The following is a 23,680-nucleotide window of genomic DNA, read 5'->3' as shown; positions in this document are numbered from 1 at the left end:
CCGCGCTCCCATTGGCCGCCCGTGTCCCACCCCCCGCTCGCCATTGGGCGCCGTGCCCGCCAGTCGCCGGCGGGGCCGAGCGGGCCGGGCCGCGCCGGGCCGGGCCGGTGGCGGCGCGGGGCCCCGCCATGGCCCACTTCGAGACGCAGTACCAGCGCCTGGAGAGCTCCTCCACCGAGTCTCCCCCCGGCGGCGGCGACCTGCTCGTCCACGTCCCCGAGGGCGCCAAGTGTGAGCAATGGCACCGGGGGTTGGGGCCTGGCCGGCGGCGGGGTGCGGAAGAGGCCGGGGACGCAGGGGAGAGGCTGGACACCAAGGGGAGCGGGTGGCGGCTGCGGGGCTGGTTTGGGACCTCGGGTGCCAGGGGCAGCGGGGGAAGGGGTGAGTTGTGCTGGTCACAACACCAAGGGTGGGTGTGCTGAGGGTCCCTCACTCTGTGCTGCTTCTTCCTTCAGCTCCGTGGCATCACATCGAGAACCTCGACCTTTTCTTCTCTCGCATATCCTTTTGCAGGGCGAGGGTCAGCCCCTCCTCCCGGCTCTAAGTACAGGGAAAACATGGAGCTTTGTGTAACTCGGAGCTTGGGCAGCGTCAGCTCATTCCTGTAGGACACTAGACAGCTCCTGATGGGCTGACAGAATCCCCACACTTTGGGATGCTGTCATTTGACACAGGGTCATACAGGTGATTCTAGGAATTCTTGGGCAAGTGACGATGGTACTGTTGTAGTTACAGTTAATGTGTTATATTCTTAACAGGATTTTATTGCTAGTGTGGCATTTACAATCAGAGTAGCACAGGATTTCTGTAGGCATAATCAGTGTAGTACAATTTATAAGTAGCCGAGAACAGAATTTTACAGTATCTCTTAGTCTGTGGTTTCTGATCATCTGGACTCTTTACAGATCTGGTCATATCTTAATATATGGTTTGCTGTATCAATATAATGTTCATAATATAGACTCAAAAATCACATAAAAGAATTTGAGTCATTCACTTAACCCTCAGAGGAAGCAGATGACCATGGGTGTACCCCTGGCTACAGAGGTGTTCTGGGTCTCACTATCCACCAGCAGCTGTGATACAAGTTCCCACTTAGGATTTGTAACTCCTTGATTTTGTGGATAGTGCTCTGGGTGTTGCTAATACTTCCCTCTTCTGTGACGGGGTCATCACCTCTGTTGGGTTGGCCAGGTGCCTGGGACCTTCAAGGACAGCATGGAAGAGAGTAATCAGCCTGGTGCCAAGGAATCTTGGGGCCCGTAGGAAGGGAAAGCAGAAACCCATTTGATGTATCTACTTGGTTCACAGGACCTTCAGTGCCTGATAACTGGGAAAGGGTGACCCCCTCGGTGACAGAGAAGGGTTGCTTGCCTTATAAAATGGTGTTAGCTAACCTGACCACATTGCTGGGGTCAGGAGCAGGTGCCAGGTGCCACTAAATGCATTTTTGTCTGTCTCTGTCTTGTCCTGCCCTGCCCTATCCACCATTGTGCAGCCTGAGTGCAGGCTGAGTTTCTGCTCTGTGCTGAACAGACCCCCACTATGGGTGTTGAGTGCAGGAAGAAAGGAGCATGCACAAAGCCAAGTCCTTCTACCCTAGCTGTGCTTTACCTGGGCAGAGTGTGTTTTCCTGCAGTGGGGAACCAACTTGCTGGTGAGTAGGGGTGAGAGAGATTTTCTCTTGGTGGTGAAGGGAGACTTTGGCTGAGGAGCTGTGGAATACCAGTGGAACAGAAACCTGTTTGTCCTTCATCAGAGAGGAGTCTCCATGCTGTTTTCCTTGACCGTAGCTTTCACGTCTATAACCTGCATCAGAAGAATGGCTTCACTTGCATGCTTATTGGAGAGATCTTTGAGCTCATGTAAGTGCAGGTTCCACTCTGTTGTGGCTGTGACAGCTGCTGGGGAACAGCCACAGGCACTTGCCAAGCTGTGTAGGTGGAAGGGCTCCTTTCATAATTGTCCTGTCTCCCCTTCATCAGGGTTTTCCATGCCCCAGACCTGCATTTCACTTTGAGGAGCCATTGCCTGTGAGCTTTCCTGCTGCCATGGCTGTGGGATTGCATCTACATGACATATGACCCTGGCTGCTTCATGTTCTGTGGTGGAGCAGAAGGGTGATTCCCTCACAACACTTCTCTTTTTTCACAGGCAGTTCATCTTTGTGGTGGCATTCACCACCTTCCTTATCAGCTGTGTTGATTATGACATCCTCTTTGCCAACAAAGCATTAAATCACAGCCAGCATCCCAGCGAGCCCATTAAGGTGACTCTGCCAGATGCCTTCCTGCCTCCAAATGTCTGCAGTGCAAGGTAGGGGCATGTTAGCAACTTCTCTTGTTTTCTTAAGTACTCAGAGCTCCTGTCTGGGCCTGTATCCCACTACTTGCCTCTTCTTGCTTGCAGAATCCAGGCAAACAGCTTCCTCATCTGCATCCTGGTGATAGCTGGGGTTTTCTGGATTCACCGACTTGTCAAATTTATCTACAACATTTGCTGCTACTGGGAGATTCACTCGTTCTACATCAATGCCCTGAGGATCCCCATGGTAAGTCGCTGAGCCAGGGGCTGCATGCAGGGCTGCTGAGGGTCGTGGGAGGCATTTGCTGGGTGGTTGCAACTTGCCTTCACGCCTCTCCTCAGTCAGACTGAACGCTCTTCCCTCTGCTCCATAAGCACATGATCTCCTTTCAGCCTCTTCTCCAGCAGCAAGTTTATTCCATCTTAACCCTTCTCTGCCCAGTCTGCTTCTCCGCCTGCTGGCACATGCCTCTGCCATATGCCACACAATATGTGTACTCTCCAGCAGTGGCTTCTTCTGTGATGCCTTCCACAGAGAAGGCATAAGCAAGGATATCCTCGTAACTCCCTGGGGTGTGGACAACCTCAGCTTCCTTGTTTACTTGGGAGGCTTGGAGCTACTTAGTTGTGAAGGTCACACAGGAGATCAGTGTGTCACAGATGGGGTTTGAGGCTTGCATATACATCCTAGTCCAGAGTCCTCACTCCGATGAACAATATGAAAAGGCGTGTGTGCATCCTTTGGAGGGATAAAGTGTCTTGAGAAGGGTGGGGTGAGCCGAAAGGCTTGGTTTGCCCCCACTTTTTCCATGGGCTCCCTCTGGGACACTGTTTAACTCCCATCATGTTTGTTTCTCCCTGCTGACTCCAAATGGCAGCTCTGGGAGGACCCATAGAAGCCTGGACCTGTGTTTATGCCTCCAAGGAAGCTGGTGCCTGAGTGGCTGGTAAACAGTCATCTGTGCTAGTCTAGGGGCTAAAGGGCACTGAGGCAAGGCATGGGGTTTGCCTGCTGCAGGCTGAAGTGGTGCCAGGAGGTTCCTCATGTCCTGGTGTTGCATGCACTTTGTCAACACCCTGAGGTGTGTGCTGGGACCTGCTACTTCAATGGGCTCAGCCTGGCTTCCTGTGCCTGGATACTTCTTGCTCCTAATCTTGCTGCTTGTTCACCTTCCAGGCCACCCTGCCCTACTACACGTGGCAGGAGGTGCAGGCACGCATTGTGCAGATCCAGAAGGAGCACCAGATCTGCATCCACAAGAAGGAGCTGACAGAGCTGGACATCTATCACCGCATCCTCCGCTTCAAGAACTACATGGTGGCCATGGTGAACAAGTCACTGCTGCCCATCCGCTTCCGCCTGCCCCTGCTGGGAGACACCGTCTTCTACACGCGTGGGCTCAAGTACAACTTCGAGCTCATCTTCTTCTGGGGTCCCGGCTCCCTCTTTGAGAACGAGTGGAGCCTGAAGGCAGAATACAAGCGGGCTGGGAACCGCCTGGAACTAGCTGAGAAGCTCAGCACTCGCATCCTCTGGATTGGCATTGCTAACTTCCTCCTCTGCCCGCTTATCCTCATCTGGCAGATCCTCTATGCTTTCTTCAGCTACACAGAGATCCTGAAGCGGGAGCCGGGCAGCCTGGGTGCCCGCTGCTGGTCTCTCTATGGCCGCTGTTACCTCCGTCACTTCAATGAGCTGGATCATGAACTGCACTCACGCCTCAGCAAGGGGTACAAGCCAGCTTCCAAGTACATGAACTGCTTTATCTCCCCGCTTCTCACCATCGTGGCCAAGAACGTGGCCTTCTTTGCTGGCTCCATCCTGGCTGTGCTCATCGCTCTCACCATCTATGATGAGGACGTGCTTGCGGTCGAGCACGTCCTGACCACGGTCACCCTGCTCGGGGTGGGCATCACAGTGTGCAGGTGAGGTGGGTCTGTGCTGCCCCCGTGCTCCTGGCAGCGCTGTAGGGAGCAGTGGGGCTGGCAGCAATCCATGTAAAGGTGCTCTTTGCTTGCAAATGGATGTGAATCTGCGTGAATGAGGGGCATGGCTGGGGAGAGGCAGCACCAGGCTGGAGAAAGGGGGTAGTAGTGATCCTGGCTGTAGTGGTTGTATGGTATGAGGGCTGGTCTGGTTGGAAGGTTACAGGTGGAGCTGTGATATGGGCCAGTCACCCTGCCCTCCCAAGGTGACATCTCCCAGGAACCGAGGCGTAATGCTGTGATGTTTCCCTGTCCTATCCTGCAGGTCTTTCATCCCTGACCAGCACTTGGTCTTTTGCCCAGAGCAGCTGCTGCGAGTCATCCTGGCACATATCCACTACATGCCTGACCACTGGCAGGGCAACGCCCACCGCTATGAGACCAGGGACGAGTTTGCCCAGCTCTTCCAGTACAAAGCGGTGAGCTTGGCTTAACTTTGGGGCCGGGGACTTGCCCCCATCCCTGCAGGAGGGAGAAGGTGCTGGAGGGCTCAACAGCTCCTGGGCTCATAGAGGAACAAGGCAGCATCCTCAGAGATACTCTACCCCAGAAGATAGAGGGCTACCTGTGGGGTCTGTTTTGGGATTGTGGGCTTTTTGACCCTCAAGTTTGTGCTGAACCCATCATCTCTGTGCTCAGGTCTTCATCCTGGAAGAGCTCCTGAGTCCCATCATTACCCCCTTGATCCTCATCATCTGCCTGCGGCCCAAGTCCTTGGACATTGTTGACTTCTTCCGTAACTTCACCGTGGAGGTGGTGGGTGTGGGTGACACCTGCTCCTTTGCCCAGATGGATGTGCGCCAGCACGGCCACCCTGCGGTAGGTCCTGGGCTGCCCACCAGCACGTCTGGTCCTTTAAACCCATGAGAGACCCAAACTCACCACTCCTGGCAGCCCACAGCCCAGCCACCCACCTCTTGGTAGGGTGTCTGGGTTTGGCAACACAGGTCACCAGCTCCAGAAGGCTCTTGTGGCCCAGCTGTGATTATTGACCAGATCCTTTGGGAATCAGGCTGTGTCATTTCTTTGATGTCATAGCCTGTTTTCATAGCCAAGGGTTCTGTGTCCTCAGGAGAGTGCAATGGGGACATTCAGAAAGCATGAGCACTAAGAAACTGATCTGTTTGTGCTCAGGAGAGAAGCAGTCTAGAGGAAATGGGAATTATTTTCTATTATGCAAAATCTATGATGGAGGAAAAAGGGGTCTATCTGTTTTGTGTGCCTGGGAATTTAGATCAGTTGTCTAGGGAAAGACTTCCTAGTGACACAGTCATGAATTAGGAAGGAAGTGAACTCATTGTGGCAGGAAGCTTTTAAGAAGTGTCATTTGTTGACTGTAATTGTTCCTGTCTGTGTGACTGTTCCCAGCTCCCCAGTTCCTTTGTAGCAATTCATGTTCTGGGATGGAGGTGGAACACAATGTGCTTGTTGTTTCTTCTCCAGGCTGAGATAGCTGAATGAGAGTGGGGACTTTTGGGGTAGCACCTGCTACATAGGGAGCCATGGCCTTGCATGGGCTGCGTGCTGCATGCTTTTCCCAGACTGATTGCAGGATTCCCAGGGCTGGCAGGGTTGTAAAGCAGATCCTGTCTCTCATTACCTGTCTGTTGTCCACAGTGGATGTCAGCAGGAAAGACGGAGGCCTCCATTTACCAGCAGGCCGAGGATGGCAAGACGGAGCTATCCCTCATGCACTTTGCCATCACCAACCCCAAGTGGCAGCCACCCCGCGAGAGCACAGCCTTCATCGGCTTCCTGAAGGAGCGGGTGCACCGGGACAGCAGCGTGGCACTGGCTCAGCAGGCTGTGCTCCCTGAAAACGCCCTCTTCAGCTCCATCCAGTCCCTGCAGTCAGAGTCAGAGGTGCCCAGGCTCAGGGCATATGTGGGTTGTTCTTGGGGTGCTTGCTACATGATGGCAAATTCATCGTCAGGCCCTCTGGGTGATTTTGCCCTTGCCTGGGATGTATCTGGGGATGAAAGTGTGGTAGATCAGCATTATCTGGGACACTTCTGGGTTTTAGAGAAGGTAACAGGCTATCCTAGAGCCCTGTGAGGTGGGAGAGGGGCCAAAATAGCCCAGCTCTGTGTGTCTGGTGGGATCAAGTCCTCCAACTCTGCACAGGACAGTGACTCTCTCTTTCAACTCTGCAGCCTCACAGCCTGATTGCCAATGTGATAGCGGGCTCCTCAGCAGTGGGCTTCCACATGAGCCGGGAAGGACAGGCTTCCCGCCATCTCTCAGAAGTGGCCTCGGCTCTGCGTTCCTTCTCTCCACTCCAGTCTACCCAGCAGCCTTCCAGTGGCTTCCAGGCATCAGGAAGGGATGGAGAGGGAGCCCAGCCTCGTGGCGCCAATGCCATGACAGCCTCTGGGTAAGCTGCTGGCTAGAGAAAGGCAGCCAGACACCTTGGACATTCCTTTAGCCTTTGCCCAAATGCCATCCTGTTGTGCTAGACACATGCTAGGCTAGACACATGCTAGGCGTTTTATCTGCAGCCTGGACAGCAAAGGACATTCACAAGCAGAGTTAGACTCAGGTCTAGGTGCCAGGTGCTAAGGCTGGCCCCAAAGGAAAAGCCTAAGGCCCTATTGTTCTCCTGTAGGTACCACAGTAGTGAGAGACCCCTGTGTAGGGAAGAGGCAGCGCCATAGCAGGGCTTGTGTATTTTGTGAGATGCAGCAGAGGGCATCTTCATACCCAGTTCAGGAGCAGATCTCTGTGAGCCTGACATTAGAGAGGGGCTGGGCAGTGTGGGGGCACTTGGGCAGCAAACACTACTGGTGTGTTCCATGGCAGTGCTGATGCAAGGACCGTGAGCTCGGGGAGCAGCGCCTGGGAGGGTCAGCTGCAGAGCATGATCCTGTCGGAGTACGCCTCGACTGAGATGAGTCTTCATGCACTCTACATGCACGAGGTGAGCAACCCAGAGCTGGGCTGGCCAGAGGGCCACGGAGCAAGGCAGCAGGACTGGCCTGCCCTGTCCATTGTGACGAGAAAACCAGGGTGTGTGCAGTGCCGCGGAGAGGGTGTGTTCGGGCATCTGGTTTCTCCAACACAGCTGAGTCACTCATGTTTTGGCCTGCAGTTGCACAAGCAGCATGCGCAGCTGGAGCCTGAGCGGCACACTTGGCACCGACGAGAGAGTGACGAGAGTGGGGAGAGTGCCCACGAGGAGCTGGACACTCAGCGGGGTGGCCCTGTCCCCATTCCCCGCTCCGCCAGCTACCCCTTCTCCTCACCGCGGCAGCCTGCCGAGGAGACAGCCACGCTGCAGACTGGTTTCCAGCGGCGATATGGTGGCATCACAGGTACGGGAGCCAGGGCAGAGGTCTGAGTTCAGGTCAGAGCTCTGTAACCGATACCCTTTATGGACTGGCACGAGCAGCCTGCCTGCTGCTAGACACTGGCAGTCCCCCAAGTAGCTAATCTAACTTCTTGCCTCTCTTGCAGACCCAGGCACAGTGCACAGAGCCCCATCACATTTCTCCCGCCTTCCTCTGGGAGGCTGGGCCGAGGACGGGCAGTCAGCGAGGCACCCAGAGCCTGTGCCAGAGGAGAGCTCTGAGGACGAGCTTCCACCACAGATCCACAAGGTAGGGGTGATGGCTGTGGCTGAGAGGGGCAAGGTGTACTCTGATGCCAGGTGCTGGCAGCTGGTCCCAGTAGGTGTCACATTCTCTCTCTGCCTTGCAGGTATAGTCTGGTAGACTGGGGAATCTCATGGGGCTTGCAGATTGGGAGCCACCTGGACAGCAGGATGTGGCATCGGCTTGATTCTTCTCCTGCCCTGAGTGGACATTTTGTTGCCATCAATTATCAAAGAGACACAGCTGCCAGGCCAGCATCTTTGCTGTGGCACCTTGTGTCCAGCCATGTGTCAACACCACTCTGACTTGTGGGGTGAATGCGTGTGTGAGTACATACCTGTGTTTGTGTTCACATCTGTGTTGTCCATGTTGGAGGATCTCTGCAGAGCCTGTGGAAGCTGACATGATGGGACTAGCAGTGAGGAGCTGCTGGTGGACTGGTTTGGAGGTGGCAGCAGCAGCTGCTCTTCAAAGGGATATGAGATGGCATCAGCTTCATCCAGATGTGCGCCCGAAGCTGGGACCTGCCACCAAAATGAGGGCAGGAGTTGTTGAGGGTGGTCTAGCTCAGCCTGTAGCACCACACTGCCCTGCCTGCAGCCCTGAGAAGGTGCCTAGGACCATGTTAGTCCTCCCAGAGAGGACCAGTGTTGTACCTCTCAGCCCAGAGCAGGACAACAGTGGGGCAGTCTCACACCCCTCTGTCCCAGCACCCTGCAGAGGGATGGGGCCTGGTGGCTACTGCTGGTATGAGTACAGATAGAAAACAGAGCTGGTGGAAACAGCTCTCCTTCGATCCAGGGATGCTGCAGCTCTTCCCTGACTCATGACAGCTGGCCCATTCCCTGCATGCAAGAAAGGGTCATTGGAGTGACACCACTGTGCCGGGACAGCAGCATCGTCCCCATGTATGTCAGCCATGGGATGTGGGCTACAAGTGGGCCCTCCTGCAGTGCCAAAGAGACCCCAGTGTGGAACAGCCCCGCATCTTCCAGGAGTGCTCACAGGCCTCTCAGAGCCCAGCCTGAAGGACTTGTGCTCTGTGTGTTGGTTCCTTTTCTCCAGGCACAAAAAAGGCCTTTTTCCCCATGTCCAGGTGCTGTTCTATTGGGTCTGTCCTGATGCAGCTGTTCCTGTGGAACTGGGCCTTTCCTCTGCCCCGGCAAATGCTTTGGTTCATCTCAAATCTTGTCCAGAGGTTCCCAGCTCCTCCTTTCCCCTGAAACCTTCCTTTTGCTTACAGCATGGTTTCAGATGCTGTGAAGACCATATACCATGCAGCTGTCTCATGCCTGGCAGAGCAAAGAGGGGGCATCCTGACCCCAGAAGGGAGAGGCACACCTCAGCCCAGGCTTGGGATGGTGGTGGGGAATCAGGGTCCCAGCTGTACAGTGTGGCCCCAATCAAGACCTTCCCACCATCCTTCTGTTTTCCCTCTTTTCTCTTTGCAGCTTCTGGGCAATTGCATCCCAGCTAACTCTTGCCCACGATTTACTTTCTATTCCCCTTGCCTCTGGCAGGGGCTGCTTGCTTTTGCCACGCCCTCTGCGAGAACTGCACATCCTCGTCTGCTGTCTCTGGAGTCCAGGGCCATCCCTCTTCTCCTGCCAGAGTTATTGCCCTCTGCCTTTGGGCTTGGGACAGCTCTAAGCCACGTGCTGCCAGCACTTCTGCACCCAGGTAGCTGGGGCATGAGCAGGGCCAGGGGGCTTGCACAGGGACAGGCAGGTAGCAGTCTCCTTGTTGCCTCAGGGAGGGCTGGGCAGGGCTGGAGCTATGACTGCCTTGGGGTCTGTATGAGATCAGAGTGTTCTAAAGCAGAACTCAGGATGGAGATCAGCTCTTCAGCGCTGGGGTCAGGACTCTGTGGACCCTGCTGGGGTCCTTCCAAAAGTGTCTGCAACCACTCCACAGCAGCTTCAGCTTGGGGCTGTCACAGCTTGGTGAAAGAAAGCAGAAAGCAAATCTCCCAAGATTTTCCAGTGGCTTCTCTTGGTGCTCAGGCTGCTGCCTCCCCTCTCTGGGCCTGTGGGGCACCATGTCTGGACTTCCTAATGGTGTTGCTGCTGGTCTGTACAGCTGAACAGCTGGAGGCAGTGCCCTGGGGCAGGGGTAAACTCTGGATCTTTCCCCGGGTTGGCAGGAGGGAGAGGCCAGGCATAGCAGGCCCAAGTCTTTGCCGCATGTTTTGCTTGTGTCGTGTCCCATGTGCATGGCGAGCCACTCTTCCTCATCTCCTCCTGAGATGTGCGGGCACGGGGGTCCCTGGGGAGTGTGGTATCGTACCCCCGTGCCCTCGCTGTACAGCTGTATAGCCGTCTAATAAAGATGGGGTGTATCATCCCTGCCTGTGTCCGAGTCTCCCTTCGCTCTGTGGTACCGCGTAGCCCACCTGGGCCCGGCCTGCGATGGCAGCAGAAGGCTGGGAGGAGCCTGCCGGCTGCTCCGGCGGCACTGGGAGCTCCCAGGAGCGCAGTCGGAGCCGCGGGAGGAGGCAGCGGCTATATTTATCCCCGTGAGGGCAGTGCCCCGTCCTGCCTGACCTCTGTGGCGGGAGGCCCCGCGGGGGCTCCAGGGGCTATCGCGGCACCGCAGGGCCGGGCTGCCGGCGCCGATAAGCGACAGCCTCCGCGGCCACCGGTCCCTCCCCATCCCCGGCGCTGCGGGGGAGGTCCGTGCCGCCCGGGGCTGGGCACCGGGGCCCGGGGAAGGGACACACGCCGGGCTCGCAGAGCCGGTGCCGGGAAGGCGGGCGGGCAGGAGCCGGCGGTGCCGGCGCGGGGCGGGGAGCGGGGCGGGGCGGAACGGCGCTGGGGCCCGGCTGGCGGCGGTGGACGGCGGCGCGGGGCCCGGAGCGAGCCGAGGCCGGCGGCCCGGGGCAGGTGAGCGGGCGCGGCGGGGCCGACACGGCGGCCGGCCCGATCCGGCGGCGACGGGGCTGCGGCCGCCTGTCCCGGGCCTGAGAGGCGCTGGCACCGCCCGGGCACTCACCCGGCGCGGCCTCTGCCTTGCCCTCCGCGAGTGTTTCCTCGATGTGTCCCTGTCTTTGCCCTTGCCTCTCCTCTGCACGGCCCCGCGGTTCCCGAGCATCCTCCGCATCCCCGCCCGCTCCCCCACCCGCGCTCTCGCCGCTGCATCACTCCCGTTGCTCCCTCCCACTTGAGACCGGTCCCAGCTTCATTCTGCCTTCCTATCCCTGCGGCTCCCGCTGTTCTCATGTCCGAGGAAATCCTCAGGAGCCCGGGTGGCTCTGGGGAGCCCGGTCTAATCGTGCTCCCGTCCAGGGCACACAGCAGGTGTGGTGCTCGTGGCCATCCCCATGCAAAGCTGGCCCTGCTTGCCTGCACCGCTGTGTGTGCTGCATGCAGTGTGTCTAGTGTGTCCGTGTCCAGCCGTTCTTGCCCCTGACCTATGAGGGCCCTTGCTGCTTTGCCATGCCATCCCACTGTGAGTCCCTCTGTGCAGCCTGTACCACAGCCCATCCTGAAACCTTGCCTCGGCCTCTCTTCTCTCCACAGCTGGTGATCTGCCAGGATGGCCGTGCTGGGGGGCTACTGTGAGGGCAACAACTCCATCACCCAGGCCTGGGTCCAGCAGGGCTTCCAGCCTTGCTTCTTCTTCACGCTGGTGCCATCCGTGCTGCTGAGCGTCTGCCTGTTGCTGGGCGCCCTGCAGTATGCCTGCTACGCCCGCTTCAGCCGTGCCATGGAGCCCAAGTACATTCCTCGCTCTCGCCTCTACCGTGGCCAGGTCCTGCTGTCCCTGTTCCTGGCCCTGCAGCCCTTTGGTGGGCTGCTGTGGCAAGGAGTGGGGCTGAGACAGCTGTATGGGTATATGTTACTGCATGCCTGCCTCTGGGCCCTCAGCTGGGGCTGTGCCATTGCCCTCCTGCAGCTGGAGCATACCCGGGTGCTGGCCCATGACCGAACACGGGGCCATGGCACTGTCCTCCTCCTCTTTTGGGCACTGGCCTTTGCTGCTGAGAACCTGACCCTGGTGTGCTGGAGGAGCCCTCTGTGGTGGTGGGCACTGGAGGACACCAACCAGAAGGTGAGCTGGGGGGCTGTGGCCAGGGAAAGGGGACGAGACACTTTTGGGGGTGGGAGGGACTGCAGCATCATGGTGTAGGGATGGAGTATGCATATCATGACCTGCCATGCCCAGGTGTGTGGTTGCACCCACACCTCTGCCAGATATTTCAGTCCGAAGCCCAGCTATCACACATCTCTCCATGCCACCACCCAATTCAGGTCGTGCTTCTACCCGCCCAGACCCAGGTGCAGAATTAGGGGTGTTTCCCTGCTTCCCACAGCCCTTTGCCCTCATGTACCTCTTAGGGTAGGTTCACCTTGCGCCAGAGGGCATGGAGCCAAATGAGGCGGGGAGGAAGGAGGTCTGGGTGCTGCCTGAGATGCTGTGCTCAACAAGCTCCCACTGAGCCGCATGGGGTGTCCCCTGGCACACTGCACCCCATCCCCATGCTCTGTTCATTATCTCTCTCAGATCATAACCATCCCATGCTCAGGGTTGTGCTGAGGGCCACCTGAGATGCTGAACTCTCACTCTCCATTCAGGTGCAGTTTGGCTTCTGGCTGCTGCGTTACATTTGCACATTCATGCTCTTCATCCTGGGCATGAAGGCCCCGGGGCTGCCCCGCAAGCCCTACATGCTGCTAATCAATGAGGAGGAGCGGGATGTGGAAAATAGCCAGGTGAGTCCTGGGACTGAAGCAATTTTAGGATATGGTCAGGAAGGAGCTGGGGATAAAGTGTAAATACAGCTGCCCTGCGATCAGTATCTTCGGGAGATGTGGGAGGAACAAGGTTTAGGGCTGCCCCAGGCTCCCTGCTTGTTGTCACTAGGATGCAGTCCTGTTCGGAGGATGGAATGGGCACTCTGGAGTGGGGCTGGTTTTCTTGGAGTGTTGTCCAGGGCCACTGCCAGCTGGATTGGAGTGTGGGTGTCAGGACAATGACTCCTTGGTCTGTTCTCCCCCAGCCACTCCTGACTGATGCCAGCAGGAACACCTCCACCTGGAAGGATTTCCTGAGGAAGCTGCGGTTGCTGGTGCCATACATGTGGCCGAAGGGCAACCACCTGCTCCAGGGGCTGGTGCTGTTCTGCATGGCACTCATGGGGCTGGAGCGGGCCATCAATGTCTTCGTCCCCATCTACAACAAGAACATTGGTGAGGCACCTGGGGCTTGATGTGTGAGGCTTACCACAGGTTCAAAAAGTGATGAGCTGCGACCTGGAGGGCTGCAGGGGTTTAGCAGGAGTGGAGCCCAGGGGATCAGGGTCCAGCACTGGCTGGTTCCCACAGGCACCCTGGAATGCTCCTTGTCCCTCCATCCTGACCCTTGGCATACTTCCCACAGTGAATGAGCTGACAGCAGGCGCTCCCTGGCACACCCTGGCTTGGACTGTCTCCAGCTATGTGGGGCTGAAGTTCCTACAAGGTGGAGGTGCTGGTAAGGACCATTGGGAAGGATGGGGCACTGACTGACTGAGAGATGATATCAGGCATATCATACCAGTGCTGGGGTGGCCAGGGAAGCCCATATGCTCCATCACTGATACCTTCCTGGAATCAGCAACCTGGGCTGGTCCCAGGTTAGGAAGAGTGAGTGGGCTTCATCCCAAATCCCCCTTTCCTAGCTGGACTTTTGGAAGTCTTCTGCATGCCCCAGCAGGGCTGATCTCGGTTAACCTTTCCATGTTGCCCTGCAGGTTCCACTGGCTTTGTGAGCAACCTGCGCACCTTCCTGTGGGTGTGGGTGCAGCAGTTCACCAACCGGCAGGTGCAGGTGCGGCTCTTTGCCCACCTGCACGGGTTGTCCCTGCGTTGGCACCTGGGGCGTCGCACTGGCGAGGTCCTGCGTAGCGTGGACCGGGGCACCAGCAGCATCAACAGCCTGCTCAGGTCAGAGTGTGCCCATGGTGGCTGGGGGTTGGCCAGGCAGCCCCACCGAGCTGGGCTGATGCCCCATCTCCCCTCCCACCCCCCAGCTACATCGTCTTCAGCATTGTCCCCACCATTGCGGATATTGTCATCAGCATAGTTTACTTCACCTCGGTCTTCAGCGCTTGGTTTGGCCTCATCATCTTCGTGTGTATGAGCCTGTATCTGAGTGAGTGGGGGGGTCAGGGTGCAGGGCTGCCAGGCTGTGGGGTGGCAGGAGCCTTCCAATGCAGCTTCCTCCTGTCCACAGCTCTGACCATCTTCATCACTGAGTGGAGAACCAAGTACCGCCGAGACATGAACACACGGGACAATGAGGCCAAGTCCCGGGCCGTGGACTCGCTCCTTAATTTTGAGACGGTACTGTAGGAGTTTGGGGGGGACACTGAGGACTGCTTGGGGGCTGATACCAGCTCTGCTCCTGTAGGTGAAGTACTACAATGCAGAGACCTATGAGGTGAACCGATTCAACGATGCCATTGTCAAGTACCAGGTACGGGGTGCTCAGCACCTTTGGGGACACCAAGGGAAAACAAGCCAAACCTCACGGGCACCTGTGGGGATGATAGAGATCACCATGGGTCTGGTTTGGAGGCAGCAGCATCCCACAGAACTTTGTCTCTTCCAGGTCTCAGAGTGGAATGTCAGTGCTTCGCTAGGCCTCCTCAACCAGACCCAGAACCTGGTCATTAGCCTAGGGCTGCTGGCAGGGTCCCTGCTCTGTGCCTACTTTGTCACCGAAAACAAGCTGCAGGTAAGGCTGGTGTCAGCCTGTGCAGACCCCTGCTGGGGTGGGGCCCTGGCACTGGTGGTTACAGACCCCTATACCCTGTTCCTTTCAGGTAGGGGATTTTGTCCTCTTTGGCACCTACATAATCCAGCTCTACACGCCACTCAACTGGTTTGGGACTTACTATAGGTAATGCTGGGAGCTGCAGAGGTGCCTGGTGTCCCCCTCTCTGTGGGTGACTAGGTCAATATGTGCTCCCCCAAACCTTTTTTTCTGGTCTTTGCCCTCTTCAGGATGATCCAGAACTCCTTTGTGGACATGGAAAACATGTTTGAACTCTTCCATGAGGAACAGGAGGTGGGTGCCACCTTTCCCGGACCTTGCTCCCTCGCTTGGCCCGTGGTCCTGCCCTGGGGATAGGTTGGCTCTGAGCCTGTGCCTCTACTTCGACAGGTGAAGGATGTGGTGAATGCCAGTGACCTGCACTTGGATGCTGGGCAGATTGAGTTTGAGAACGTGCACTTCAGCTATGTGGATGGGTAAGGGGTACTAGGCACAGGGTGGGGCCTGCTATGGGACCTGGCACAGGGATGTGCAGCTATGGAGTTGCCCTGAGCTCCTCTCCATGTCCCTCTTCCAGGAAGGAAATCCTGCAGGACATCTCCTTCTCTGTGATGCCTGGGCAGACCCTGGCACTGGTGAGAACAGGACTTTGAGTGTGAGTTCACTGTGGGAGGGAAGGATGGGAGTAGAGAGACTGGAAAATAAGAAGATGGGAAGGACAGCCCCCCAGCAGGACCAGCCCTTTCCTGTCCAGCCCCTGGTTTCCAGCAGCTGGGAATTTGCCATCTCCAAGTCCCTTTTCCTTTGTGTGCAGGTGGGACCTTCAGGCTCTGGAAAGAGCACCATCATCCGCCTGCTCTTCCGTTTCTACGATGTACGGGGTGGCTGTATCCGCATTGATGGGCAGGACATCTCCCAGGTGAGGGGGGTGGGCCTCCAAGGGAGACACACCAGCTCACCTAGGCCTCACAGCACTTCTTAGTGCAGGCACCTACACTTCCCCAGGGCAGGGGTGAGCACACAGCCCCACAGCCCCTTTGCAGGCTGATGGCTATGCCAGAAGTGGCAGAATGGTGCAACTCCAGGACCCCAGGCTGAAATGCTGGGTACTGACCAGGGCTCCCTAGGAAGGACTAGGGCACTGTCAGGGCCCCCCACTGCAGAATGGAGATTCAGCTGAGCCTGTGGTGCAGGGCAGCCCTACAGCACATAGCTTGCAAGGAATGGGGCTCATAGCTGCGGGTAGGATTGGGTTTTGGAGGAATCTTTGCGTTGGGTGTGGGTCTGCCTGAGCCCTCTCCCCTGCCTCCCAGGTGAAGCAGGATTCGCTGCGTGCTCACATTGGGGTGGTGCCTCAGGATACCGTGCTCTTCAACGACACCATCGCCAACAATATCCGCTATGGACGGATCCTGGCTACTGACCAGGAGGTACAGGAGGCAGCCCGGGCTGCTGACATCCACGACCGCATCCTTTCTTTTCCTGATGGTGAGACCCCTGTAGTTCCTGCCATCCCATGGTCCCCTAAGACCTTCTAGCTGCCCTCACAGGTATCCTTGGGTGACAACTCCCATGGGGACACCTGCATGACTTTGTGTCTTGCTTTGCCTTTCCCTGCTTTCTTTCCAGGACTAGATCAGCCCCTGGACAGGGACAAGATGAGGCTCCACCACGTGGCTGTGTGGCCACAGTAAGGCCTCCCAGGGCAGCAGGTCCCCATCTCCATTTCAGAGGGCACCAGCACATCATGTTTCTGCTCTTGTGCCTGCAGGATACAACACCCAGGTGGGAGAGCGAGGGCTGAAGCTGAGTGGGGGTGAGAAGCAGCGCGTTGCCATCGCACGCACCATCCTGAAGGGTCCCCACATCATCCTGCTGGATGAGGTAACAGCAGTGGCCCCAGCCCAGCCTTACCCAGCCTACCTCTATCCCTTCCACATGTTCTATCTCCCCTTGCAGGCCACATCTGCACTTGACACAGAGACTGAGAGGAACATCCAGGCTTCTCTGGCCAAGGTCTGCACCCACCGCACCACCATCGTTGTTGCACACAGGTAGGGACAACGGGAAAGGGCTGATCTGGGAGGTGCTGGCCAGACCCTGCAAGAGGGGCACACAGACCTGCCCCCTGCTCAGGAGGTGAGAGCCCCTGGGATTGCATCTCCTGGCACCATGCAAACCCTTAGAACTCCCTCCCTGCCAAGTCAGGGTAACACCTGCTTTTCCCTGCAGGCTCTCCACTGTGGTAGGTGCAGACCAGATCCTGGTGCTTAAGGATGGGCATATTGTGGAACGAGGGAGGTGAGCACAAAGGGAGAGCTGGGGGAAGGCATCCCCTTCCTGGATCTGGGGCCAGCTCAGGACCCTGCATCTCTCCACTCTCCTCACAGGCACGAGGAGCTGCTGCAGAAGGGTGGTGTGTATGCTGGCATGTGGCTGCAGCAGCAGACCAGCGACGAGGGCGAGAGCAAGGAGCACCGCACTGAGAAGCCCCAGGGCAGCAAAAAAGAGTCATGAACATGACCAGGAGTTCTGCTGTGACACTGCCTTGGGTCCAGGCCCCCACACTGCCTGACAGCTTTTTGCTGCTTGCAGGCAGGGGCCCCAGCTGCCCTAGAGGTGCAGGGGCTTGGTTGGACACTCCACTCTATTTGTACATGTTTCTTTTGCTGTTGTGCAGTTTCTTAAACCAGGTCCTTCCCAGGTCTGTGCCTGTGTGCTTTGGGCAGGGTACGTGCCTCTTGGCAGGGCAGGCAGGGTTAGTGCCTGTGCCCTTGGGTCAAGCGGCAGCTCTGCCACAAGGCTGAGCTTCTTGGGCTGAGGTGGGCAAGGGGTTGAGCAGGCGGTCAGCACCTGCCCCATCCCCACACAAAGGGCTGAGCTTGGCAGGGAGTTGCACCCCAACAGTAATGGAAGAGCAGGGCAACTGGTGTCCCCTCATCCCTGTGTGTCCCCACCTTCAACCACCATTCACAGAGATGTGCCACTCTGGGCTGGACACCAAGTGACTGCTCCCTCAGGTACCTCTGTACCTTGTGCTATGCTTTTATTTTCTCTCAAGCAGCACTTTGACAAGTCTCAGCCTTCCCTGGACCCAGCCTGAACCCCCCTCCCTCAGCTGCTCAGAGCAGGACAGCCCAGTCCTGTGCAGAACCAGGCAGAGCCCTGCAGCCAAGAACAGTTACAGCAGCAGGTGGGAAAGCAGCACAGCTCTGCATGGCTGCAGACCCCCTGCAGGACAAATCCCCTCCACCCAACCAGGCTCTAAGCTCAGGGCTTTGTTTGTAAGGTGGGGTTCTGTGCTATTGCTATCCAGGAGGGGATTCCCAGTAACACAGCTAGAAGAAGGGAGGCATTCCTACTCCAGCAGCATTGAAACAGGGCCCTGTTTAAGCTTAGGGCAGCAGAGAGCAGCCAGCAGCAGGAAGGCAGCTGCAACCATCCCACGTGAGTGATGCTGGCATTCAAGTCACTGCCAAGGTTACTTACTATATTAAACCAGAAGGGAAATGCAGCTCCATTCAGTCTCAGAGAGGTTGTGCCTCAGCCGAGCAGGATAAGGCCCAATGTGCTCTTGTGCATGCAAAGACTAGGGAGGCACCGAGGGTGTGGGGAGTGGGGAAGGTGCTGCCTTCATGCTGCTGGGAGGCTGCACATTCATCCATGCCATGCCCAGGCAAGAGACCATCCCAGCCACATTTGCTCTTTGCTGAGGGGCTGGCACGGCCCTCCCCACAGCATGGAATCCAGCCCCCCTCTACAGAAGGCAGCTACATCCCAGCTGTATGTCTGAGCATGCAGAGAGGTCCCCACACAGCTCTCTCCCACAGTCCCAGCAGTGTTGGGACATGGCTGTGGCAACTGTGGGTAAGTGCAGACCCTGGGCTGCTGCTTGCTTTGGTCAGTGTGTACCCAGCCCTGTCCTGTACAGTCTTCACCTCCCCAGGAGCATCAGCAAATTGCTGCACTAATTTTATATAGTTACTAGGGCTGAAGTGTCAGTGTATATTTGGTGGCTTACAGCTCCCAGAGATAAGCTGTCCTTGGCAAGGGGCTCTTGGTACCAGTGTCCAGGCCAGAACCCCACGGGATCCATATGGGAGGCCAGAGCCGCTCCTTGAGGTACAAGCAGGATCCTGTGTCTGCTGGCACACCCTGCCTCACCTGCCTACGACATGCTGCAGTTTGATGGCTTTGAACTGTGCGCCTGGAACAGAAAGGAGCACACAGTGAGCAAGGGCAAGCAGGCTTCTTCCTATCTCCTACAAGAGGGCACATCCAGTACTCAAGTTCCCACAGCTGTGTGCTCAGCAGTGATGCTGCCACTGCCCCAGGCTGGGCCACCCTCCTGGTGAAGAAACCCAGGCCAGACAGACCCGAGAGTAAGCAGAACCCAGGGAGGCCCCCACCCTCACACAGCTAGGCCAGATCAACCCCACGACAGGGCAGAGCCCATAGCCAGCCTCACCTGCCGCTGCAACTGCTGGTACTCGGCTTCACTCGCTGACAGTGCCTGGGCCAGTGCCAGATCCTCCTCCTCCTGTGTGCTGCTGGGACAGTGGTGCATTGTGTGCCTCAGCCTCCCTCAGGCTCATGGGCTGAGTGCTCAGAGCCCTTCTGGGTTACAGCATCTCACTGCAACCCCCCAGCCTATCTTAGGATAGGGAGCAACTGAGGATAACTTTCAACAGGCATGGGGCTGGGGAGGGAGCAGAGGATCCAGCTGGGGCTAGTGGCCAGAAATCTGGGCCAAGGAGAGCCATGTTAAGTCCAGTCTGTAAGAGGGTGCTTTTAGCAGCACTGGGCACTGTGGCTGGGGACATGAGCTCCTGGGTGTCCTCACGCTCTAGCCAAACTGACAAGTGGTCAGACAATGGTTTTCCCTACTCTGTGTGTCAGTCACTGTCCCCTATGAGCACCCCTAGGGCAGAGGGCTTGCTTGCTGAACAGAGTACCCTGTTGGCTCTGGACTCTTCCTTTTTTCCTCTGTCAGCCACAGAGAGGCATCACATGGAAACATGTGCTGAGAGGAATGTTACCCCAGAGCCACATGATGCTTCCCCAGGCACCTTTCACACACAGGGTGAGTGTGCACCACACCACACCATAACCATGTGTTTTGGGGCTGTACCTTGGTGGCTGTGCTGAGCTGCGTGCTGACTCTGCCAGGGACATCTCCAGAGCTCGCTGCAGTGCCTCTTCCTCGCTCTGAAAACAAAACACCTTGTCACCAGCTTGGCCATGGTCGGGGGCAGGAGACAGCCCTGAAGCACATGTGGCAGGTAGAGTATTTCCTAGCCAAGAGTAGGCAAATCTTCTCTCTAGGAGGCCAGACACAGCCAAGGTGAAAAACTGGGGCTCTAGACAGACCGGCAGAGGTCTCCCCCTGCCCAAGGGGACACATCCCTGCTTGCAGGATCTCCTTGGCAGGAGTATGCCAAGAATACCAGTGGAAAGCAACTTCCAGTATTGTCTTTGCTTGTACTACAGAAAGACAACACCCAAATAAATGGCTGGTGCACTTTGTCCCTTTGGGGAAAGCTCAACACCAAGCACAGCTGAGAGCTGTCATTCGCAGCCACCAGAGTAAGCTCTGATTTCCCACAGAGCAATCAGGATCGGCCTGCCAGAGAAGGCACAGCTAGGAGTATAGTCACCTGCAGAGTGTGGGCTAAAAAGCATTTGTTTCAGTAATTTCCTAGAGGGCACAGAAACCATCCCAAATGCCCAGGCCAAGCCACTTACCAGCCCATTCTGCAGCATGACAGCTGGAGGGGAGGTGCTGCGAGTCTGCGACACAGCCGCTCTGCCTCCTCTGCAAGCAGAAGAAAAGCTGCGTTATTGTCAAGGCAGGGAGCCCTGGTACAACTATCAGTCCTGCTGAGGCACGAGACGAAAGGAGCTGTCACTCTGGTGCTCCACAGAGAACCAAACTAAGCCTGGTCATGCCCACCTCAGAATTACAAGTCAGGCCATCACCTTACCTGGCACAGGCTGGAGAAGAGGAGCTGTCTGCTGGCCAGGCAGCTCCGCTGCTTGATGCAGTGACTAATTTGGAGGAGGATGCCTGGGTTCTGGTAACTGCAGCATGCCTAAGACAGATAGGACACATGTGAGAAACTGTTTCACCATCATGAGCAATTCCTAGGCATTGAACACCTGGGGATATCAAGCTGGGTAAGTGAGACACCTCTCTGGCTCCTCTTGTTCCCATGTTGTGGCTGTTATTCCCAAGAGTTTCAAGTGCTGTTTCTCTCCCTGAAACCCTGTACCACGACAGGCAGAAACCACTGGCTACAGAATAAGAGATTGGGGAAAGAAGCAAGAGCAAAGCAGTCAGCACTAACAGCTTTTGCTGCAGGAGAGACTGTGCATACCAGTGTGCTTGGTGCTGCAGGAGGACACCTCGGCACACAGGGCAGGGAGTGTGAGAATGCAGCAGTCCCAGACAATGGGTCAGGAGGAGCTGAGCTTCTTCCCTGTCAGCCATCTGGCAATCACAGCCCCACCCCTCCCAAACTATGTGTTCTCAGGTCCTCACCCTGCTTTGGAAAGCGGATGCCCTGCCCCACTGCAGTCATGGTCCAGGGGGTGCCGGTGCTTGAGGCAGTAGTTCTTGTGGCACTGGTCACAGATCACCTTCATCATCTCCTTCTGCTTGCAGCCAGGCTTCAAACACTTGTTGGTGAAGATCTGAAAGATGACATGGCAGTGGTGAAAAGGAGCACATGCTGAGGGGCTGGGGCTGTCCCTTCTCTCCATACCAGGCCCTGGGCACTGACCAGCCCTCCCCACCAGTGTATCTTCTGCAAGGCTCTGAAGTTTGCCTCTGAATACTTCCTTTATAATTTCTTTAGATAGCTCATTAGCAATTCACAGATGCTTTAGTCTCCACAGAAAAGGGTTTCCACAACCACAGAATGCACAGCAGGAGAAAGAATGCCTTGCCCAGGGACTTCTGCCTTCCATGCCAGTGCAGTGGGGATAGCCCAGAGCACTCCAGGGCATGCTGCTGGGTTGGATTTTTGCAGGGCCAGCTCCTTGCGGCAATTAATCTCCTGGAAAGGTGGGATAGCTAATTGCTGATTACATTTTCCTAATAGCAGCATGTAGTTTCCCATCCTTATGTCCCAGGTGGCTGCCCAGCCCCACTCCATCACCTTGTTCCCAGACTGCCTCCACAAAGCCCTGCAGATGCGCACACTTCCAGCTCACCAACCCTCCCTGCCATGAGCCTGTGCCAGAGATAGCACTGGGCAGGGCTGAATCTGTGCTGTTTTAATCCCATTCCCAGGCTCTGACAGAGACCTGGAACCAGAGTTCACCTGGTAGAGCCACGGGGTACATACCTTGCGCTTGCGTTGTGCAGGGTCAGACTTGCAGTCACGGTCAATGTGCTCACCCACCACAATATCAGGCATCTCCTCCCGCCTCACAGGGACTGGGGTGTTGCAGAGGGGACATACTGGGACCTGCACATCCTACAGAGACAAAAAAAGGGAGCTGGGAACAGGTAGCTGGCCAGCCTTGAGTGCTGCACAGTAATCTCTTTCCCTTTCAGGACCTGCCAACCATGGCTTCCACAGCTTCAGCTGCAGTTTGAGATCCTGCTCATGACCCCCCAACCAGCTTGCACAGCAGGTGCAGAGGCACAGACATAAACTCTGGGAAGGGGATATGGTACGGCTGGGAGATGCCCAAACCACTTCACCCAGTGGGAGAGGGAGGGCTGGATATTTGTGGCATTGAGGTGTAAATCCTGGCTTTCAGATGCATCTTCAGACTCAGTACACATCCCAAGGGGGACTGCTCAAGTGACCAAAGTCACCACAGATTATTATGACTGGTGGCTAGAAAAGCTCAGCAGCTCCATGCAGGAGAGTGGATGAGATCTGCTTTCCGCACTTACCTTCTTGTAGGCAGAGGTGCAATCGTGCTGGGCATAAGCAATGTGGTCGGTGCAGAAGATCTGCTCACAGGCATCACACTTCAGGGGAAGGAAGTCTAGGGGCAGGATATGGCATGGGCAGAGAGCATGGAGATCAGCATTGCCCACCCGCAGCTCGGGGGCCTCCCCGGCTTCCCGAAGGCACCACAGTGACCCACACCAAAGCCAGGGCCGCACTTCTCATCCCCCAGCACGAAAACAAAAGGGTGGCTCCAGGTCCATAGCCACGTCTTCAGAAATACCATGGGCTCTCCCTCAAAACGTGCCGTCCCCGAGATCAGGAGTAGCACCCTGAATCACACCGAGCTCCCCGTAGGCTGCCAGCCTCAAACCGGTGGGAAGTGATGCTGCCACAGCCACCACGGGCTTCGCCCACCGGGATAACCGGGATACGGACTGGCCCCAGCGGCCGCGCCGCGTGCGGCCTCCCCAGCCTACAGCACGGAGCTCCGGCAGCGGGGGTGCCTGCCCGGGCCTTGCCCCGCTATCCCCGGGCAAGAGCCGCAGCCCACCCCGGTAGAGCCGTGCACCCGGACAGAGCCACCGGCGGAAACCCGGTCTTCCGGCACAGACAGCCAGCCCCGCTCTAGCGAGGTGCCCGCGGGCAGCGGGAAGGACCAGGGACTTCTCCGCCAAGGGCAGCACGGGCGACACGGCCCCGCCCTTCCAGCCCCGCTACCGAGCGGCCGCCTGGCGCCGCCCCGCCGGCTCCCCGCAGGCCGAGCTGCCCGGTCCGCACCGCCCAGGCCCAAGGCCGCGGCCCTCTCGCCGGCGTGCGAGCCATGCCCACTCCCCGCGTCCCCCCGGCGCTCACCCAGGCGCTGGCAGGCGGGCCAGGAGCAGTGCGCGCCCAGGTCCGGGAACTCCATGGCGGCACTGCCGCCACCGGCACCGGCGGCCCCGCCGCGCCCGCTTCCGGCGGGGCGTCACGGGGCGGGCGCAGCCACAGCCCCGCCCGGCGGGACTCGCCCCGCCCCGCGGCTCCGGGCGGTCCCCCGCAGCCCTCCCTCCGCACGTCCTTCCTTCGGGAGCGCCGCTGGGACCCCCGGGAACACGAGCTCCTGAGATCTGCCCCGGCGCTGGGGGAAGGCTCAGG

The 23,680-nt window shown here is 57.4% G+C and overlaps 3 protein-coding genes across 6 annotated transcripts; 2 read left to right on the top strand and 1 right to left on the bottom strand.

Annotated features, from left to right (window-relative positions):
* Window positions 1-79: 79 nt before the first annotated feature.
* ATG9A (autophagy related 9A) lies at window positions 80-10,223 on the top strand. Of its 2 annotated transcripts, XM_014249540.2 has the most exons (14): window positions 80-231; window positions 456-499; window positions 1,801-1,865; window positions 2,155-2,316; window positions 2,410-2,551; window positions 3,482-4,230; window positions 4,556-4,709; window positions 4,930-5,109; window positions 5,908-6,153; window positions 6,444-6,664; window positions 7,090-7,207; window positions 7,379-7,601; window positions 7,744-7,886; window positions 7,987-10,223. In XM_014249540.2, the coding sequence occupies exons 1-14, from the start codon at window positions 129-131 to the stop codon at window positions 7,990-7,992; spliced, it is 2,556 nt and encodes an 851-aa protein (XP_014105015.2). In that variant the 5' UTR covers window positions 80-128; the 3' UTR covers window positions 7,993-10,223. The 2 variants fall into 2 exon arrangements, with proteins under 2 accessions (XP_014105015.2, XP_014105014.2); XM_014249539.2 differs by lacking the exons at window positions 80-231; window positions 456-499 and adding an exon at window positions 672-1,657 and having other exon boundaries at window positions 1,760-1,865.
* Window positions 10,224-10,431: 208 nt separating this feature from the next.
* Window positions 10,432-17,343, top strand: ABCB6 (ATP binding cassette subfamily B member 6 (LAN blood group)). 2 transcript variants are annotated; one of them, XM_088058897.1, is made up of 20 exons: window positions 10,432-10,551; window positions 11,399-11,930; window positions 12,455-12,592; window positions 12,880-13,069; window positions 13,260-13,352; window positions 13,612-13,804; window positions 13,891-14,012; window positions 14,094-14,203; window positions 14,271-14,336; window positions 14,472-14,597; window positions 14,686-14,762; window positions 14,867-14,930; window positions 15,027-15,112; window positions 15,214-15,271; window positions 15,451-15,555; window positions 15,950-16,124; window positions 16,408-16,520; window positions 16,596-16,690; window positions 16,869-16,937; window positions 17,027-17,343. In XM_088058897.1, the coding sequence occupies exons 2-20, from the start codon at window positions 11,415-11,417 to the stop codon at window positions 17,151-17,153; spliced, it is 2,523 nt and encodes an 840-aa protein (XP_087915023.1). In that variant the 5' UTR covers window positions 10,432-10,551; window positions 11,399-11,414; the 3' UTR covers window positions 17,154-17,343. The 2 variants fall into 2 exon arrangements, with proteins under 2 accessions (XP_087915023.1, XP_005520042.2); XM_005519985.3 differs by lacking the exon at window positions 10,432-10,551 and adding an exon at window positions 10,680-10,762.
* A 1,328-nt stretch (window positions 17,344-18,671) lies between these two features.
* ZFAND2B (zinc finger AN1-type containing 2B) lies at window positions 18,672-23,520 on the bottom strand. Of its 2 annotated transcripts, none has more exons than XM_005519714.3 (9): window positions 23,399-23,520; window positions 22,546-22,640; window positions 21,986-22,117; window positions 21,178-21,329; window positions 20,621-20,728; window positions 20,382-20,451; window positions 19,768-19,844; window positions 19,105-19,186; window positions 18,672-18,843 (listed from the first exon to the last, which is right to left on the bottom strand). In XM_005519714.3, exons 1-9 carry the CDS (start codon window positions 23,451-23,453, stop codon window positions 18,805-18,807), a joined length of 810 nt encoding a protein of 269 aa, XP_005519771.1. In that variant the 5' UTR covers window positions 23,454-23,520; the 3' UTR covers window positions 18,672-18,804. The 2 variants fall into 2 exon arrangements, with proteins under 2 accessions (XP_005519771.1, XP_014104664.1); XM_014249189.2 differs by having other exon boundaries at window positions 19,105-19,183.
* Between the last annotated feature and the right edge of the window lie 160 nt (window positions 23,521-23,680).

Source organism: Pseudopodoces humilis, chromosome 8 (assembly GCF_049639895.1).
Source record: "Pseudopodoces humilis isolate 2021_Gansu_Grassland_sample_001 chromosome 8, ASM4963989v1, whole genome shotgun sequence".
Taxonomy (NCBI): Eukaryota; Metazoa; Chordata; class Aves; order Passeriformes; family Paridae; genus Pseudopodoces; species Pseudopodoces humilis.
The sequence above is the reverse complement of the archived record's forward strand: the minus strand, read 5'-3'. Positions and strand labels throughout refer to the sequence as shown.